This window comes from Moschus berezovskii, chromosome 21 (assembly GCF_049115385.1).
Source record: "Moschus berezovskii isolate FMDL1 chromosome 21, NW_MosBer_1.0, whole genome shotgun sequence".
NCBI classification, from domain to species: domain Eukaryota; kingdom Metazoa; phylum Chordata; class Mammalia; order Artiodactyla; family Moschidae; genus Moschus; species Moschus berezovskii.
This window is the reverse complement of record NC_142480.1, coordinates 24,097,095-24,117,781: the sequence shown is the minus strand read 5'-3', so window position 1 is coordinate 24,117,781 and position 20,687 is coordinate 24,097,095. Positions and strand designations below refer to the sequence as shown.

The window sequence follows — 20,687 nt, the reverse complement described above, 5'->3', positions numbered from 1 at the left end:
ACCTGAATATTTTTTGGCACGACTTCACCTTCCATCCCAGGAATATGAGGTCCTGTATGCGGCTTTGGCTCCAGCCAGAATGAAACCAGCCAACGAATGACAATAACACGAGCCTTAATGAAAGGCTCCTTTGTACAATAGATTGCCTCATTGGTTTCAGCATCCTTCTTTATCATGACATAATGTGGCTTTGGTCTCATCTGTGGGATATCTATGCAGAATGAAACAAAAACCAAAATAAGAAAGGAATTATGCTTCGATAAATCTATGTTTTTAAATATTTCAGAAAATGAGATAATATCCTGATTTCAGAAATAGAATTAGTACATTTTAAAATAATTTGCTAGGTATTGCATGGAATCTAGAAGACTGAAACATAAACAGCTGATATATGGAAATGTGCCAAAATGTCACTAAAAATTCATTAAAAATGTTAAGAAACTTCCAGAGCCATTTAAAATTAATGAGGGCTCACTTCAATTAACTAGGTCTGAGACATATTTTGATATCATGCAAAGAATGAGGATTTTCATAGAAAAATTTTTAAAGCAAATATTGTTTTCAATGGTAAAGGTCTGCTACTCTAATTTAAGTCATTTCTACCAGCCTTAATGACTGTGCCTAAGCTTATGAGTTGTCTAAACTTGGCAGAGCTTAAAACAGAAACATCTTTGTGCAAAAAGGACATTTCCACACACAGGCTGTCAATGGCTTCTACACACGGCAGTGGGCTACTTCTAAACCAGGCTTTGTCCTTGAGGCTATAGCTTCAAGGTTCTGACATTTTGGCATAGTCACTAAATACTGGAACAAGATATGATCAAAATACATGACAATGTAATTATTCATACAGAATTTGATAAAGACATACAAAGCAAAACCTTCGAGGGACCTTAAAAAGTTTTACAAAACAGTTTAAAGATGATACCAAACATTAGAATTAAGTTTAATTTGTAATCACAAATATTCCTGGTAGGCTAACTTCTCCAAGAGGCGATACCCAGAAATAAGCTTTTGATAAATCTATTCACTTGGAATGAAATTTCTCCACTAACAAAACTGCATTTTCACTATGACATTCAGTATGAATCATGGTATACTATCTCCAATTAATCAATACAAATTAAATGTGGCAAGTTTTCTGAAGGTAATAAATGCTAAATTTCTACTGATGAATGTTTTACTGTTATGCATAGTAGTGACAGTGAAGTAGCTCAGTCGTATCCGACTCTTTGCAACCCTGTGGACTGTAGCCTACCAGGCTCCTCCGTCCATGGGATTCTCCAGGCAGGAATGGAGTGGATTGCCATTTCCTTCTCCAGGGGATCTTCCCGACCCAGGGATCGAACCCGGGTCTCCCACATTGCAGGCAGACGCTTTACCGTCTGAGCCTTTAGAAAATTACAAAGATTACTTACCAAGTACAGGATGATATAAACTATTCTCCTTACAGATGTTTGGGAAAATATAAGGCAAATAATATTTCTTAAAATGTGAAAACAAAAATGAAAATCCTCTTTCTTGGTTTTCTTTGTTCTTCCACTCTAAACTTTTTACCTAAAAATAAACAAAAAATTAGAATCATTCCAGGAGGAAAAAAAAATACTAGCTGTTAAAAACAAGCTTATAAGAGGCTACCTAAGCAATAAACTAAACTTAGACTACAAAGATAAAAAGCTAAATCTGTGTATGTACGTATGTTTATGTAAACAGAAAAACTTGTCCCATGCAAAAATAATATACAGTTGACCCTTGAACAACCTGGGGTTGAAGTGCCGATCCTCTGTGCACTTAAAAATTCATTTGTAACGTTGCGGTCAGCCCTCCATATTCATAGATTCAAGCAACAGTGGCTTGTGTGGTAGTGTAGATTATATTTATTGAAAAATATCTGTGTATAAGGGGACCTATATTGTTCAAAGGTCAATGATATATGTTATCTTACAAAAATCTTATAATGTGCTCTGGAAAACTGTCAAAGTTGACTTAAAACTCGGCTCAACTACTGACAAAGATGATAGTGTTCTTTCCTCTTTCTCCCTTCCTGAATAATTCAGCCTAAAAGTCAAACAAAACTGGCATATGTGAGAGGGCAGAGTGGAAGGTAGGAAACAGTGTCAGTCAAGTGCAGGCCATCAGAGCCTGACCACAGGAGGCATCCATGAAGGGAGTATAACTGGGGCAGGAATTCAGTGGGTGCTCAGAGTCTTACAGGGGTGAGCAAAGTATCCATGAAGTGTAGAGGGGAGTAAGCCAGAAGGAGCAGAGCTATAAAATATAGGGTGTGAAAACTCTAGTAGGCTGAGAAAGATATCTAAGTAGGAGGATAATAAAGTGGACCTGAGTGGACCACAGCGAGAAACTACTGTACATTAACTTTAGAATGACTAAAACTACAGACTGATCATATCAGTTGATGGTGAGTATATGAAGCAACCTTATATAGTCTCAAACACTGCTGCTGCTGCTGCTGAGTCACTTCAGTCGTGTCCGACTCTGTGTGACCCCTTAGACGGAAGCCCACCAGGCTCCCCCGTCCCTGGGATTCTCCAGGCAAGAACACTGGAGTGGGTTGCCATTTCCTTCTCCAATGTGTGAAAGTGAAAAGTGAAAGTGAAGTCGCTCAGTTGTGTATGACCCTTAGCGATCCCACGGACTGCAGCCTACCAGGCTCCTCCATCCATGGGATTTTCTAGGCAAGACTACTGGAGTGGCTTGCCATTGCCTTCTCCACAAACATTGCTAGTGGAATATAAAAAGGAACAACCACTTGGAAAAAAATCAATATATACCTACTATACAATCTAGCTATTCCACTACTAGGTATTTACCCAAGGGAAAAGAAAGTCTGTATTCACACAAAGACTTATTTGCCAATAATCATAGTAGTTTTATCTGCAATAGCCCAAAACTAGAAACAGTTCACCTTACCATTAGTAGATGACTAGATAACAAATCACAGCATATCCATACACTGAAAAAGTTACTCAGCAATAAAAAGAATCAAACTGTAGATATATACAATAATAAAGATTTTTTAAATTATTATGCTGGGGGGAAAAAAAAGTCAGACCAAAAATAGAAGAAAAAAAGAGGTACAATATGACCCCATTTATATGAAAGTACAGAAGTGCAAACTATAGTGAAAGTAAATCACATCAACAATAGCCTGGGGAACAAGATGATGAAGGGTGGCAGGTAGGTACAGAAGGGTGGCATCTGAGAATTTTTAGGGGTGATAGATACATTCATTATCTTGATTGTTGTGATGGTCTCATGGGTGTTTACATGTAATAAAATTCATCAAAATGTACTTTTCAAACATTACAGTTTACTGTATGCCAAATGTATCTCAATAAACCAGTAAAACAATTTTTAAAATTTACATGAAGTACAAAAGTTTTTTTACATGAAGTAAAAAAACTGGTAATACAGTAACGCTAACTACTCACTAAAAAACACATACTATATATCACAGTTGGTTATTCTAAATACTATACACTAATTACTTAAGCCCCAAACACCAAAATGGGATATGTATTATTTTTTTGTCTCTACTTTAGGCACAGAGAGGTTAAGTAATTTACCGAAAGTCACATTATCAGTAAGACGCAATCAGGATTCAAACCCTGGTCATCTCGATCAGGGTGCAAATTAACTTCATAATATTTGTTTCTGAGACACAGGGAATTTTTGTGTTCAGAACAATTAAAAGAAATGTGTATATGCTAAAAGTGTTTTCATTAATCAGGATATGCACATTTCATATATGGAGATAAACAGGTTATCTTACATAATACATGCACCTAAAAATTTTAAAAATACAAGTAGGTTTAAGTAAAAATTACATCCCTCCACCCTCTAAGGGCATCCTCAGTCCACCTCTTCAATTGCTGCCTCTAGTCAGATTGATCCCTAAATCAAACGATTTTTCATCTAAAGCGCCACAGCTGTTAACTATAAATGAAAGACTACAAAGTAAACACAACTGGCTCACATAAGGTATATACACACAAAGTTCAGATTCTGCTCAGTTCAGTCATTCAGTCGTGTCTGATTCTTTGCGACCTCAGGTATGCAGCACGCCAGGCCTCCTCCTCCATCGCCAACTCCCAGTACTCAAATCCATGTCCATTGAGTCGGGTGATGCCATCCGACCATCTCATCCTCTGTCGTCCCCTTCTCCTCCTGCCTTCAATCTTTCCCACTATCAGGGTCTTTTCCAATGAGTCAGTTCTTTGCATCAGGTGGCCAGAGTATTGGAGTTTCAGCTTCAGCATCAGCCCTTCCAATGAATATTCAAGAATGATCTCCTTTAGGATGTACTGGCTGGATATCCTTGCTATCCAAAGGACTCTCAAGAGTCTTCTCCAACACCACAGTTCAAAAGCATCAATTCCTCGGTGCTTACCTTTCTTTACAGTGCAACTCTCACATCCATACATGAATACTGGAAAAACCATAGCTTTGACTAGACGGACCTTTGTTGACAAAGTAATGTCTCTGTTTTTTAATAAGCTGTCTAGGTTGGTCATAACTTTCCTTCCAAGGAGTTCAGTTCAGTTGTGTTCGACTCTTTGCGACCCCATGAATCACAGCACGAGGCCTCCCTGTCCATCACCAACTCCTGGAGTTCACTCAAACTCATGTCCATCGAGTCGGTGATGCCATCCAACCATCTCATCCTCTGTCGTCCCCTTCTCCTCCTGCCCCAAATCCTTCACAGCATAAGGGTCTTTTCCAATGAGTCAACTCTTCACATGAGGTGGCCAAAGTATTGGAGTTTCAGCTTCAACATCAGTCCCTTCAATGAACACCCAGGACTAATCTCCTCTAAAATGGACTGGTTGGATCTCCTTGCAGTCCAAAGGACTCTCAAAAGTCTTCTCCAACACCACAGTTCAAAAGCATCAATTCTTCAGCGCTCAGCTTTCTTCACAGTCCAACTCTCACATCCATACCTGACTACTGGAAAAACCATAGCCTTGACTAGACGGACCTTTGTTGGCAAAGTAATATCTCTGCTTTTTAATATGCTATCTAGTTTGGTCATAACTTTCCTTCCAAGGAGTAAGCGTCTTTTAATTTCATGGCTGCAATCACCATCTGCAGTGATTTTGGAGCCCAGAAAAATAAAGTCTGACACTGTTTCTACTGCTTCCCCATCTATTTCCCATGAAGTAATGGGACCAGATGCCATGATCTTAGTTTTCGGAAGGCTGAGTTTTAAGCCAGCTTTTTCACTTTTCTCTTTCACTTTCATCAAGAGGCTCTTTGGTTCTTCTTTATTTTCTGTCATAAGGATGGTCATCTGCATATCTGAGGTTATTGATATTTCTCCCAGCAATCTTGATTCCAGCTGGTGCTTCCTCCAGCCCAGCGTTCCTCATGATGTACTTACTCTGCATAGAAGTTAAATGAGCAGGGTGACAATACACAGCCCTGATGTACTCCTTTCCTGATTTGGAACCAGTCTTGTTCCATGTCCAGTTCTAACTGCTGCTTCTTGACCTGCATAAAGCTTTCTCAGGAGGCAGGTCAGGTGGTCTGGTATTCCCATCTCTTGAATTTTCCAGTTTGTTGTGATCCACACAGTCAAAGGCTTTGGCATAGTCAATAAAACAGAATAGATGTTTTCCTGGAACTCTCTTGCTTTTTCAATGGTCCAGCGGATGAGGGCAATTTGTTCTCTGGTTCGAGCTTTTCTAAATCCAGCTTGAACATCTGGAAGTTCACAGTTCACGTATTGTTGAAGCCTGGCTTGGAGGATTTTGAGCATTACTTTGTTAGCATGTGAGATGAATGTGATTGTATGGTAGTTTGAGCATTTTTTGGCATTGCCTTTCTTTGGGATTGGAATGAAAATCGACCTTTTCCAGTCCTGTGGCCACTGCTGAGTCTTCCAAATTTGCTGGCATATTGAGTGTAGCACTTTTAGAGCATCATCTTTTAGGATTTGAAATAGCTCAACTGGAATTCCATCACCTCCACTAGCTTTGTTCATAGTATGCTTCCTAAGGCCCACTTGACTTCACATTCCAGGATGTCTGCCTCTAGGTGAGTGATCACACCATTCTGATTATCTGGTCATGAAGATCTTTTTTGTACGGTTCTGTGTATTCTTGCCACCTCTTCTTAGTATCTTCTGCTTCTGTTAGTTCCCTACCATTTCTGTCCTTTATTGAGCCCATCTTTGTATGAAATGTTTCCTTGATATCTCTCATATTCTAGAAGAGATCTCTAGTCTTTCCCATTCTATTGTTTTCCTCTATTTCTTTGCACTGATCACTGAGGAAGGCTCTCTTATCTCTCCTTGATATTCTTTGGAACTCTGCCTTTAAATGGGTATATCTTTCCTTTTCTCCTTTGCCTTCTCTTCTCTTCTTGTCATAGCTGTTTGTCAGGCCTCCTCAGACAACCATTTTGCCTTTTTGCATTTCTTTTTCTTGGGGATGGTCTTGATCCCTGCTCCTGTACAATGTCCATAGTACTTTGGGCACTCTATCTATCAGATCTAATCCCTTGAATCTATTTGTCACTTCCACTGTATAGTTGTAAGGGATTAGATTTAGGTCATTCCTGAATGGTCTAGTGGTTTTCTCTACTTTCTTCAATTTAAGTCTGAATTTGGCAATAAGGAGTTCATGATCTGAGTCAGTCAGCTCCCAGTCTTGTTTTTGCTGACACTATAGACATAAAGAATCTACTCTCTCCAGCTCCCTTTCTAAGAGGTTCATAATCCCTCTAATGATTTTATTTCAGGAAGAGCATATTAACATATATTTTCAGAAGTGAAAATCTTTACTCCTCCTTTAGGAAAATAAGCAAGCATCTACTATGACAGAATAACTGGAAGGAGTTGAAAATGAACTACCCACAGGATAGTAAGGAGGGTGATATAAAAGAAGATTGCACATACCTGAATTACTATATATTTTAAAAGTGCTTCAAGAAAATAGCTTGTAAGATCTTCTTGTCCTTTATCTCCTGATTGTGGGGGGACAAGTGGAGTGATTTCCTCTATAGTGACTTGAGCTATCCAAAGACAAAAGTTTGGTAGAACCACAAATTTAAGACTCATTATGATAATATGACCTGAATAAAAGTTAACTACAAAATGGATAAGCAAAGAATAAGCAAAGCTTGAGAATATTCTAATGACTGAAACTTGAAATAAATCTAAGGTCATACTGACAGCCCATCACAACAACCATCAACTTTAATAATGAACTGTTTCATGAACCCCTGATCAAGGAAATGTGACAGGGATGGACGGATATTCGGGATTAAGAGTGAATAACGTCAGCCTGAAAAAGAACTACTCATGATATTTTCAAATTCAGATTAAGAGTGTACATGACAAAATTCCATAAATATTATAAAAACATTAATAATAATATGCCTATTCATCAATTAAAGGACAATCTGATTACCCTAGGTAATGTCCATGCTTCATATTTAAGATAGCATCTTTATTCAAAGGATGAAATACTATTAATATTTCCCTTGCAGAAAGAAAGAGAAGTTAGCATTTTAGTTCCCTGTTTATAAGAGTCCACTTGTAAAAAAAGAAACTAGAACATTTTTAAATTTTGCAGATATTCAAAAACATTGATTATAACAAAAGCAATTCAAGAAAATCAACCCACAACTAGCTAAACTCTCTTAAATATTTCCCAAGCAACACAATCAGTAACTGGTTTAACATAAGCAGGTTCCTAAACCTATTTCTGAGTAAATAGAAGGCAAGAAATTAAGCCCAAAGATGGATATATTTTTTTTTTTACAGTTCTCTTTGCACAAAGTAAAACATACTTGCACTTCCGTGTATATCGAGGATACAAGCTGCTACATGACAATTCAAAATTAAATGTAAAAATGGCCTATATTAAACAATAACAGGGGTCTTACAGGCCCTAGTGAGAAAGCCTCTCACACAGCTAGCTAATTCCCAGAGACGGAAAACTAAAGGCCTGAAAGTTTGCCTTTCAAATACAAACTAAATATCCAGAGCCTATATCTCTACCACTTCTTCTGTTGGAATCTTACACTCAGGGCTGCTACTGCTGCTGCTAAGTCGCTTCAGTCGTGTCCAACTCTGTGTGACCCCATAGATGGCAGCCCACCAGGCTCCCCCGTCCCTGGGATTCTCCAGGCACGAACACTGGAGTGGGTTGCCATTTCCTTCTCCAATGGGCGAAAGTGAAAAGTGAAAGTGAAGTTGTTTCAGTTGTGTCCAACTCTGTGCAACCCCATGGACTGCAGCCTACCAGGCTCCTCTGTCCATTAGATTCTCCAGGCAAGAGTACTGGACTGGGTTGCCAGTTCCTTCTCCATACATTCAGGGCTACTAGTCCCCTAACCTAATGACCTCAAGGATTAGGTACCAAATAACCAGGGACAACTTCTATGCCCCAGAGCCTGATATTAATAAAATTATCTGAATTAGCCAGTCTTAGACCTGCTCACCCTACTGCACACATTTCTGACTGAGCTCTTGCCCATGATATCCACCCCTACCCTTCAAGCCCCATTCCCGACTGACCCTGGTGCTTCCCTGTGTGACCACGCTCCTTGGTGTGGCACACCCACTTCTCCTGAGAACTATGAGTAACAAGTTATCATTTAACAGCAACCATCTCCTGATCTGTTGGCCTCATTATACCTGGATGTTTTAAAATCTTTATTTATTTACATTTTTTACTGAAGTATAATTGACATACAACATTATACTAGTTTCAGGTGTACAACATGATTCAACATTTGTATGCACTATAAAATAATCACCCCAATAAGTATTTACCATCTGTCACCAAAATTACAAAAAAATTTTTTCTTGTGGTAAGAACTTCTAATATTTGCTTTCTTAGCAACTTTCAAACTCACAGTTGTCATCAACTACAGTTCCCATGCTGTCCACTACATCCTGATGACTTATTTTATTGACTTTCTGACTAGAAGTTTGTAACTCTAGATCCCCTTCACCAATTTTTTCCACCCTCAAATCCCTCCCCCTACCCTGCTCAAACCCCCCAACCCCTCCCCCCTCCACTGGCAAGCACTAATCCTTTCTCTGAGTTTTGTTTTACAAATCCCACATTTAAAAACATGGCCTTATATTAACCCATTAAAAATGTACAGACATTTAAAAATATATATTAACAAACTACACAAAATTTTTAAAATAATGATGGAAAAGATGAATCTTACTTTCTTGAAGGTTGAGTGGAGGATTAATGAGATTATCTAAAGTTCGAGGTCCATATTCAGACTGCGGTGCTGAAAATCCAGGGATTAAGCATGAAAACATCCAAAGCTGTTCTTTGCTACAGTTATTCTGAAGAGCTTGCAACCATAATAAGAAAAGCCGAACACCTTCCCGCCTAATCTAAAATGAAATGAAATGAAAAACAGTAGTTTTATTTAAAATGGAAATATTTTCTTCCTTCCATGCCAAAATTCTCTGGAAGATGGTTACAGACTGATACTCTGCAAAGGAGAGGAAGAAAAGGAAAGAAGGCAGGAGAGGGGGACAGAATGATAGCCATGACAATTTACTAACCCCTTAGCCCTTATAAATCTAAATTTATGGATTCTGAACAAATAAACTTGGTCTCTAATTACTTAAGGAGCTCATGATATGTGCCACAGTCAGCTCCCGGTCTTGTCTTTGCTGACTGTATAAAGCTTCTCCATCTTTGGCTGCAAAGAATATAATCAATCTGATTTTGGTGTCGGCTATCTGGTGATGTCCATGTGTAGAATCTTCTCTTGTGTTGTTGGAAGAGGGTGTTTGCTACGACCAGTGCGTTCTCTTGGCAAAACTCTATTAGCCTTTGCCCTGCTTCATTCTGTACTGCAAGGCCAAATGTGCCTGTTACTCCAGGTGTTTCTTGACTTCCTACTTTTGCATTCCAGTCCCCTATGAGGAAAAGGACATCTTTTTTGGGGGTTAGCTCTAGAAGGCCTTATAGGTCTTCATAGAACTATTCAACTTCAGCTTCTTCAGCGTTACTGGTCAGGGCTCTAAGGGATTTAAGATTTAAGGGACTAGATCTGATAGACAGAGTGCCTGATGAACTATGGACAGAGGTACGTGACATTGTACAGGCGACAGGAATCAAGACCATCCCCAAGAAAAAGAAATGCAAAAAAGCAAAATAGCTGTCTGAGGAGGCCTTACAAATAGCTGTGAAAAGAAGAGAAGCGAAAAGCAAAGGAGAAAAGGAAAGATATACTCATTTGAATGCAGAGTTCCAAAGAATAGCAAGGAGAGAGAAGAAAACCTTCCTCAGTGATCAATGCAAAGAAATAGAGGAAAACAACAGAATGGGAAAGACTAGAGACCTCTTCAAGAAAATTAGAGATACCAAGGGAACACTTCATGCAAAGATGGGCTCAATAAAGGACAGAAATGGTAGGGACCTAACAGAAGCAGAAGATATTAAGAAGAGGTGGCAAGAATACACAGAAAAACTGTACAAAAAATATCTTCACGACCCAGATAATCACAATGGTGTGATCACTGACCTAAAACCAGACACCCTGGAATGTAAAGTCAAGTGGGTGTTAGGAAGCATCACTACGAACAAAGTTAGTGGAGATGATGGAATTACAGTTGAGCTATTTAAAATCCTGAAAGATGATGCTGTGAAAGTGCTGCACTCAATACGCCAGCAAATTTGGAAAACTCAGCAGTGGCCACAGGATTGGAAAAGGTCAGCTTTCATTCCAATCCCAAAGAAAGGCAATGCCAAAGAATGCTCAAACTACTGCACAATTGCACTCATCTCACACGCTAGTAAAGTCATGCTTAAAATTCTCCACACCAGGCTTCAACAATACGTGAACTGTGAACTTCCAGATGTTCAAGCTGGTTTTAGAAAAGGCAGAGGAACCGGAGATCAAATTGCCAACATCCGCTGGATCATCGAAAAAGCAAGAGAGTTCCAGAAAAACATCTATTTCTGCTTTATTGACTATGCCAAAGCCTTTAACTGTGTGGATCACAATAAACTGTGGAACATTCTGAAAGAGATGGGAATACCAGACCACCTGACCTGCCTCTTGAGAAACCTCGATGCAGGTCAAGAAGCAACAGTTAGAACTGGACATAGAACAACAGACTGGTTCCAAATAGGAAAAGGAGTACGTCAAGGCTGTATATTGTCACCCTGCTTATTTAACTTATATGCAGAATACATCATGAGAAATGCTCGGCTGGAGGAAGCACAAGCTGGAATCAAGATTGCTGGGAGAAATATCAATAACCTCAGATATGCAGATGACACCACCCTTATGGCAGAAAGTGAAGAGGAACTCAAAAGCCTCCTGATGAAAGTGAAAGAGGAGAGTGAAAAAGTTGGCTTCAAGCTCAACATTCAGAAAACTAAGATCATGACATGTGGTCCCATCACTTCACGGCAAATAGATGGGGAAACAGTGGAAACAGCGGCTGACTTTATTTTTCTGGGCTCCAAAATCACTGCAGATGGTGATTGCAGCCATGAAATTAAAAGATGCTTACTCCTTGGAAGGAAAGTTATGACCAACCTAGACAACATATTAAAAAGCAGAGACACTACTTTGCCAACAAAGGTTCATCTTGTCAAGGATAGTTTTTCCAGTAGTCAGGTATGGATGTGAGAGCTGGACTATAAAGAAAGCTGAGCGCTGAAGAATCGAAGCTTTTGTACTGTGGTGTTGGAGAAGACTCCTGAGAGTCCCGTGGACTGCAAGGAGATACAACCAGTCCATCCTAAAGAAGATCAGTCCTGGGTGTTCATTGGAAGGACTGATTTGAAGCTGAAACTCCAATCCTTTGGCCACCTGGTGCGAAGAGCTGACTCATTTGAAAAGACCCTGATGCTGGGAAAGATTGAGGGCAGGAGGAGAAGGGGATGACAAACGATGAGATGGTTGGATGGCATCACTGACTCGATGGACGTGGGTTCGGGTAGACTCCGGGAGTTGGTGATGGACAGGGTTCATCACCTTTGCAGTTCATGGGGTCATAAAGAGTCGAACACGACTGAGCGACTGAACTACTTAAAGCTATCAGGTAAATTTTACACTATAACTTTCACTTAAAAAAAATCAAAATCATTTCCTTCTTGTTTACTTCCATTCTTCCCAACATTGCCACTCTAATCCAAGACGGAAGAAGAGAGGGCAATGACCACTCCTTGCTATGACTATTAACTGCTAAAAGGAGCAAGGTCATGGGTATCCGGATTCACTGCTAACTCATTGCTCTTGTCCTTTAACGGCTTATCAGCCTGAAATTATCTCATTTATTTAATTTGCTTCTAAAGGGCAAATCTGGCCTATTACTGTATTTTTAAGCAACTAGAACAATGCCCAATACACAGAAAATATCTAAACTGAAGAATGTTCTTTCAGGAAGACAAAAACAAAGGAAACTCCAGATCTCCAAGCAAAACACAAAGTTCTTCACTAACCTAACCTCACTGATAGCTTCGGATATTACTCTTCCACAGCTCTGTAGACAACTGAGCTTCGCAGCTGGCACTAGTGGTAAAGAACCCACCTGCCAATGCAGGAGATGTAACAGATGCAAGGTTCAATCCCTGGGTTGGAAAAATGAGAAGGGTATGGCAACGCACTCTTGTATTCTTGCCTGGAGAATCCTGAACAGAGGAGCCTGGCAGGCTACAGTCCACAGGGTAGCAGAGAGTTGGACACGACTGAAGCAACTTAGCACACATGCATGGTTTGTAAACAGCCACTGCCAAAGCTAGGCATCTGTTGCCACCCTCTCTGTTCAGTTAGAAACAGGACAAAGCTGTAGGAAGGCTTATCCTGTTGTACTGCAAACCCAAGCCTTGAAACCAAAAGTACCTACAATGAGACTTTTACCCAACTTACAGCAAGATGCTTTTGGACTGAGAAGCTTTTCTAACCACAGCACAATGGGATAATAAAAAACAAGGAAAAAAATAAACCATTTTTAACAGATGTACTACTTGCCTCTACATCTCATGATAGCTATGGTAAAATGAAGAATTATTTGTTGAATAGCTTAATAATTTGTATCTTCTGGGGACCACAGGGCAAAGCACAGTTGTCCCTCAGTATCTATGAGGTATTGCTTCCAGGACGTCCCCTACCATAGATACCAAAAGCAGCATATGCTCAAGTCCGATATATAAAATGATATGGATGTAGAACCCCTGGACATCAAGAGCTGACTGTGTTTCTGCCAAATGAGTCACATGCAGTGGTAAAACTACACAAGTTTTTCAGTAGCATGGTCAACCTCATGCATACTGACCATGCTGCTATTTTTTAAGTGATTTCACTTCAATCAAGGGAACTGAAGATTATTCATATTTATTTCGGAAAACACTGAAACAGGCAAGTGGCGCAGTTGACTATATGCTTTACCTAGTTTTTTAAAAAAACCCGCAGAAATGGGGCTTTCCTGGTGGCTCAGTGGTAAAGAAACCACCTGCCAACGCAGGACACATGGGTTCAATTCCTGTCCAGAAAGATCCCACATGCCACAGAGCAACTAAGCCTGTGTGTCACAACTACTGAGCCTGTGCTCTACAGCCTGGGAGCCACAACCAGAAAAGCCACCGCAGTGAGATGCCAGGACACAACTGGAGAGCAGCCCTCGCTTGCCACCACCAGAGAGAAGCCTGTGCAGCAACCAAGACCCAGCACAGCTGAAAATAATTCAAAAAAAATTTTAACCATAAAAAAGAAATATAATTACATTATACCTTCAAGGAGTTTCCTGTGTGTAGTAGTTTCTTTAAAATCAATCCTGAAAAGAAAACATGATTTTAAACATTCACATCTTATTCATTTCTAAATGTCAAGAGTTATCGGTAAGACTTGAAATCACTTTAAAAACAAGTCCTGGGCCACCTCCAAATTATTCTTGGTAACCTTAACATCCCTCTGGCCATAGTCTTGGGATAGAGGGCATATAAAAAGTCACCATTTTAACACATGGTTTACTGGAATTATATATGATTTATCCTATTAAACAATAAAACCAAAATTGCATTTAAGGCAACAATCTATATATTTTACTTAGACTAAGAATATAAATAAATACTTTCACCATCACTAATACAAATAAAAACCACTGTAGAAAATTACATAGTTAATCAAATAAACACCTGAAACTCTAGTATTTCTTAACAAACATTTCCCCTGTACTACTTTTTCTTTTCAAAATACTCAAAGTATTCAAAATACTTTTTCTTGTGATTATACAGTATTTCAAACCTATAATAAAATAATGAAATAATATTCACAACCAACCAGAAGTCCACCATTCAGTTTGAACAAATCTAAACAGTCTCATGTTTCCTATAATTTCAAAATTTCATTTATTTATGTTATTTATAATGTTTTATACAAGTATCACTGAAGCCTCCTGTGAACTTGTCCTGAATCATTTTCCCTTCCCTCCCCAAAGGAAATCGTACCCAGATTTTGTTATTAATTATCTCAAAAAAAATTTTGTTATTACTACTTATCTATAAATCCATAAAATATTTAGAAATAGTTACTATGCTTAAAATTTATACTAGTAACAAAATTTCCTCTACAGCTATTTGTTCTAATCTTGCATCTTTATTTTTTCCAGTAACACCAAGATTACATATTTTTATATGAAATATATATAAAAAATGATTAAGATGTGACTCTATTGCTTAAGTTTTATTTATCATACTAAAATAAGCTTTAATATTTCAACAAACTGTGTTGATTTATCTGCAATTCCCTTCCTCATGTCTGAGCAAATACAGTTTCTTAAAACAATTCTACGTAAAGCCTAGGTCTTAATCAGCTCTCCTAAAAAATCTATACATGCTAAATGCATTGTAGTATCACCAACTGAACCATGGAACAGAAAAAGAAGTGGAAAACTAATCAAATCTGATGAGCATTTTTAATCATGCATGGGCAGTAAGTTCTGTTGGATGCTTTTTCTTCTGCTGGCATTACAGTCAAATAAACATCACAGTCAGCATTACAGGTGGTTTTGTCATTTATTCTATTAATACTGTGTTTTACACAAAATGCTTTTCAAATATTAAACCAACCTTGCATCCCTGAGATAAATTCCAATTGGTTACCATTTACATACAGTCTTTTCATCATACTACTAAATTTAGTTTGCTAATAAATTATTAAAGATTTTTGCCTCTGTGTTTATGATGGATATTGAACACTACTGTGTTCTTTTGTGAGGTCTTTAATTTGGCTTTATTATCAAGATGATAATAGACATGTATATAGATTGGGAAGAGTTCCTTTATTTTCTGAAAGAGTTTGTGACCAATTGATATTACATCTTTTTAAGATATTTGGAGTTAAGTTTTCCTTTGTGAGAAGATTTATAATTGTTACTTTAAGTGCCCCAGAGATTAAAAAATAGATGGTATACTTGAAATGAATCCTTCTCAATTAGTAGATGTTTTTAAAGTATTCAACAACAGGGAACAAAGACAGACACAAGGAGATGCAAAATGGAATACAGCTTTTCTGGCAGCAGCACTGAAAGTGAGTAATCTAAATGAGAGCTCCCAGGTGGCTCAGTGGTAAAGAACCTGCCACCAGTGTTTTCAGTCCCTAGGCTGGGAAGATCCACTGGAGAAGGAAATGGCAACCCACTCCACTATTTCTGCCTGGAAAATCCCACGGACAGAGAGGCCTGGCAGGCTACAGTCCATGGGGTCACAAAGAGTTGGATACAACTGAGGCTATGGTTTTTCCCGTGGTCATATGTATGGATGTGAGAGTTGGACTGTGAAGAAAGCTGATCACTGAAGAATTGATGCTTTTGAACTGTGGTGCTGGACTCTTGAGAGTCCCTTGGACTGCAAGGAGATCCAACCAGTCCATTCTAAAGGAGATCAATCCTGGGTGTTCATTGGAAGGACTGATGCTAAAGCTGAAACTCCAATACTTTGGCCACCTCATGCGACGAGTTGACTCACTGGAAAAGACTCTGATGCTGGGAAAGGTTAGGGGCGGGAGGAGAAGGGGACGACAGAGAATGAGATGGCTGGATGGCATCACCAACTCTGTGGACATGAGTTTGAGTGAACTCCAGGAGTTGGTGATGGACAAGGAGGCCTGGTGTGCTGTGATTCATGGGGTTGCAGAGAATCGGACACGACTGAGCGACTGAACTGAACTGAGGGACTGAGCACATTCTTTTTTGAGTCAGTTTGAATAAGTTGTTTCTTTCTATGAATTTGCTGGTTTTATTAAAACTGCCTTGGGTCTTTCTTGGTGATCCAGTGGCTAAGATTCCGGACTCCCAATATAGGGGGCCTGGGTTCCATCCCTGGTCAGGGAACTAGATCTCACATGCCTCAACAAAGACTCGGCACAGTCAAATAAGTAAATATCTTAAAAGAAAAAACTACCTAACTTGTTAGTGTAAAGTTGTTCAAGTTACTTTTTTTTTTTAAGGATTCTTAGTGACAAAGAAACATGACCATTGATATATCTTCTCAAATTGGACATTTATTGGACTACTACTAATCATGACAACTAGAGAGCCCAAAGCTCTTTTACAGATTGAAGACTACATTTCTCAGGAGAAAAACTTTAGAAGTTCAGATGTCTAGAGAAGTTTCTTCACAGATAACCAAGAACATTTTAATGATTATGAAATAAAAAATAGGATTTCACTATTCTATTGGGCACCTTATCATGCTTATTAGCAATTCATATGCCTTCTTTGGTGTGATATATATGCAAATATTTTGTATATTTAAAAAACTTATCTGTCTTACTGAGTTGCCAGAGTTCTTTATATATTAAGGACACATCATGTTTAGTCTTGAGTTTATCAAAAAAGTTTATTCTCAAAAGGCTTTATTATTTAAAATTTTGTTTTTTTAGCCCCTGCATCAATATCCATCCTATATGTAGTTTCTTTTGTTTCCAGAACTGCTAATTGGGATGACTTCTAGTTTCAAAGCCTCAGAGATTTTATTTCCTACAACTGATTAAGAATTGTAGGGCCTAAATAAATCTATGACTCTTTTTTAAGAGGAAAATACAATTTTTACAAATGAATATAAGGCCTATAACATTCTACTTCAACAAGATATGGTGGCACCACAAGAGAAAGGTCATGAGAATCACTGCTGCTGCTAAGTCGCTTCAGTCATGTCCGACTGTATGAGTCCATAGAGGGCAGCCCACCAGGCTCCCCCGTCCCTGGGATTCTCCAGGCAAGAACACTGGAGTGGGTTGCCATTTCCTTCTCCAATGCGTGAAGGTGAAGTCGCTCAGTCGTGTCTGACTCCAAGCGACCCCATGGACTGCAGCCCACCAGGCTCTTCCGTCCAAGGGATTTTCCAGGCAAGAGTACTGGAGTGGGGTGCCTTCTCCTTGTTTATGTTTAGGAAAGGAAAAAAAAAAAATCCTATGCTCTATAGCAACATCTACAAAAAAACCGATAATACTTTCTTCTCCCTGCTCTTAGCTATGGAGCAGGAGACAAGTAAAACAGTTGCTGATGGTTAGGTCTCCCATCCACCAGACCACAGCACAGAAACTGAGGACCACAGACCAGTCTTCTTTCCAGGCACATACCTCTGGAAGAGGACAAGGTGAGAGAACAGGTTGAGTTAGGGCACTTTGGTTAAGGCCCAACACAGCCACTCACTGAAGGAAAAAAAATCAAATCACCCCCCTAACCCACCCAAATACCTAAACAGGCACCTTCTAAAAGTAGAACTGTGGTTGTCACAAAACTTTTGTGAAGTTGTCACAAAAAGTAGCTAATCATTTTGCGACTGAAAAAAGAACAAACACCGATTTAAAAAAAATCCTGTCTGCGGGAACAGACTGGGTGACCTCGCTCAAGTTAGCAGGTCTGTCTGAGTCTCAGCTGTCCCATTTGTAAAATGGGCACAATATAAAGCTGAGTAACCTGGCATAAAGAGTTTAACATAATGCCTAGTTAGTGGTAAGCAGTCAATCCATGCTGTTAGTATCAAGAATGTCTAAGCCAGTCCTTTCTCCTACTCGAAACTGCTTTCCTCAGTCCACTCCGGGTTTTGGACCTTGCTTCCGCACAGATGCTGGACAGAGCAGCTTTGCCCCCTGTAGAGGAAGGCCAATGGATCGGGATTGGGAGAACGGGCTCGATACCAGATCAGCAAAGAGCCTCAGGCTTTTTGTCTGTGAAATGGGCACGTGGACTGGGTCCATACCCACCTCACAGACAGGCCGCAGGCAGGATGGCTAGGAGGAAAAGCAATTGTGGCAGGTTACCTAAGGACAGGGCTGGCCAGTGGGCGGCAGGAGCCAGGCTCACAGGGCGCTTCCTTGGTATGGTGGCTGTCTGTGTATTCACCACAAGAGAAAGGTCACAAGAATCACTAGCAATCACCTTTGTTCTCATTGAGACACTGAACCAAAGCCAGAAATTGCCTACCTGCATATGCCTTTTCCATCCAAGAGGGAAAAAAGGCTTACAATGAGAGTCAGAGAGTCCTGTGGCAATGCTATGATTGTTAAAGAACCAGACTCCAAGCCAGCCAGTGTCTTTGCTTAACTCCTTGTAAGAGAAGCCTGTGACCTCCTGCCTACTTGGTCTTTCACAGTAATCCACAGCAGGGTTGCATTTTTTTCGTTTCCCCTGGCTCTTCAAGCAGTAAGCTAAACCACAGGTTCGTGCTTTTTTTTTTTTTTTTAATGGAGCAAATTGCCAACCTACACTGCTTGCTTTCAAACCTGGAACCCATGGATCTTATACTTGGCACTTTGCATTTTCTCTTCCATTTCTGATTATAGAATGCAAATTTACTTTGATGCAGAGTCTACTTTTATTTTTCTGCTTTATAGTTTATCATCATTGCTAACATATTCAGAGTAAGTTAACAGGTGGATCAAAGAAATTTAACTTGCCACTATGAAACTTAACATGCCTTCATGTATGTTTTTATCTTATATTCCCAGTAAGTTTAATTCTGTATTCTTTATTTTTACTAAAGTATAAACTATGAACTGATTTCAAATAATAACCAACTCATTACTGAATATGTTCAAATATTATCATTTATTTCAAATGTGAAATAGTATTTATATAACTTACCAATACTATGAAACTGCCATCGCTGATGAATTCTTTCTGGAAGAAGTTGTAAAATTTTCTAAAAATCAATATGAATAAAACAAAGAAAAGTATGAAAAGCAAGTAACAAGTCCACATCTTGAACAATGTGAAAAATTAAAGAACTTACACAAAGCCTTTAAGAGTTTCTTATGCAGAAGATAGTATTACAAATACAAAATCATCTTTGAACTAGTCTGATGATAGTGGCATTACTTCAGCATTGGCATACTGATCAGTATCTGAAAACTCCAGCAAACAACAAGCTATACTAACTGAGTCTTGGAACAGGAAATTGATGAAATTTATCTTTTACAATGATGTAAAAATTATATTTCTCTTTAGTGAATAAATACTATATTCTTTAAGGCTTGTTTTCTATTCTTAAGACTGTCTATGTAAACTACTGATCTGTTCTAAATTCTTTGAGACACTAACATCTGTTATATTTTCTCTTCAAGTAGTTCTTTCTTTCTCCTATTTTGATAAACCTAAGAGGGGAAATATTTTGCTTTCACAAAAATCCTATCAAATACTTTTATGAAATTAATCACGTGAACCCAAAGATACTTATATATTATAATGGCTATAGGTATGAGAAAATAATTTTTAAATTCAGGATCCCTATAGTTAAGCTAACCGATACATACTTCTACAAGTTTGGAATATTTCTTACATATAATGTCTTCAAAATTTTGTCTTTATTTTCCTTTACATATTGCACCTGTATGAATTATTCTACTTCAATAGCTGCCTTATTATGCTGTTGAACTATGTTCTCAATACTCATCTGCTTGCTGAATTGTATTTGTTATTATTGCTGCTCTATTTTATTACTATTTAGAGTCACCATTAATTGAATGTTCATAAAGGCCAAATAATAGACACTTTATATAAAGGATATTTCATTAATCCTCAAAACCATCCTAAAAGGAGTGATCTCATTTGCCATAACAGGTTAAGAAATGTGCTTAGGTTAAAAAGTGGAAAAACAGATTCCAGCTTCCATATTCCTATATCCAGAATTTGTGCTCTCATACTATTCTGTTCAAAGAATGGTATGCCTGTTTTTACACTTCTCTATCTTCCTTTTGATAATCATCTCTAGCCCTTCTCATATAAGAGGATGATGAAGAAATTATAAAGTTCTTCACAGGCAGGTGCTATTCCCATATAAGATACATAAAATTCTTCAGCCTTGCCCTCCTACATTTCTCCCATACTTAGCCAGCAACTGTATATTTATTGCAGTATGGAAAGAGATAAAATTATAGAAAACTAAAAAGACAAGTTTGTGAACTACTTAAAGTACTTCTACATTATCATGATTAAATTACACTTTATCATCTTTTTATTCAGTAATATAAAGATGAAAGAATGTATACTCTTAACTACACAGAATAAAACAGAATATCAATCCTATGTCATAATAACATTCCACAGTGATGCACTTTATTCCAGAAAAAGGAAATCAGTTTATTTAATTTCTTGATCTTTTAAATCATTAGTCTCTAAAGGTGGAAGTCAGATATTGTTACCATCATAAGTACAAAAACAGCACACA

At 38.5% G+C, this 20,687-nt stretch overlaps 1 protein-coding gene across 4 annotated transcripts in view; it reads right to left on the bottom strand.

Moving 5' to 3' along the window:
• RALGAPA1 (Ral GTPase activating protein catalytic subunit alpha 1) overlaps positions 1-20,687 on the bottom strand; it is a 207,309-nt gene that overhangs the window by 151,440 nt on the left and 35,182 nt on the right. For all 4 annotated transcript variants that reach the window (XM_055418250.2, XM_055418252.2, XM_055418251.2 and 1 more), the window contains exons 4-9: positions 19,106-19,163; positions 13,749-13,792; positions 9,211-9,388; positions 6,920-7,035; positions 1,419-1,557; positions 3-211 (exon numbers count right to left, since the gene is read on the bottom strand). In XM_055418250.2, the coding sequence (XP_055274225.2) occupies positions 3-211; positions 1,419-1,557; positions 6,920-7,035; positions 9,211-9,388; positions 13,749-13,792; positions 19,106-19,163 (744 nt within the window). The remainder of the gene's footprint in view (positions 1-2; positions 212-1,418; positions 1,558-6,919; positions 7,036-9,210; positions 9,389-13,748; positions 13,793-19,105; positions 19,164-20,687) is intronic.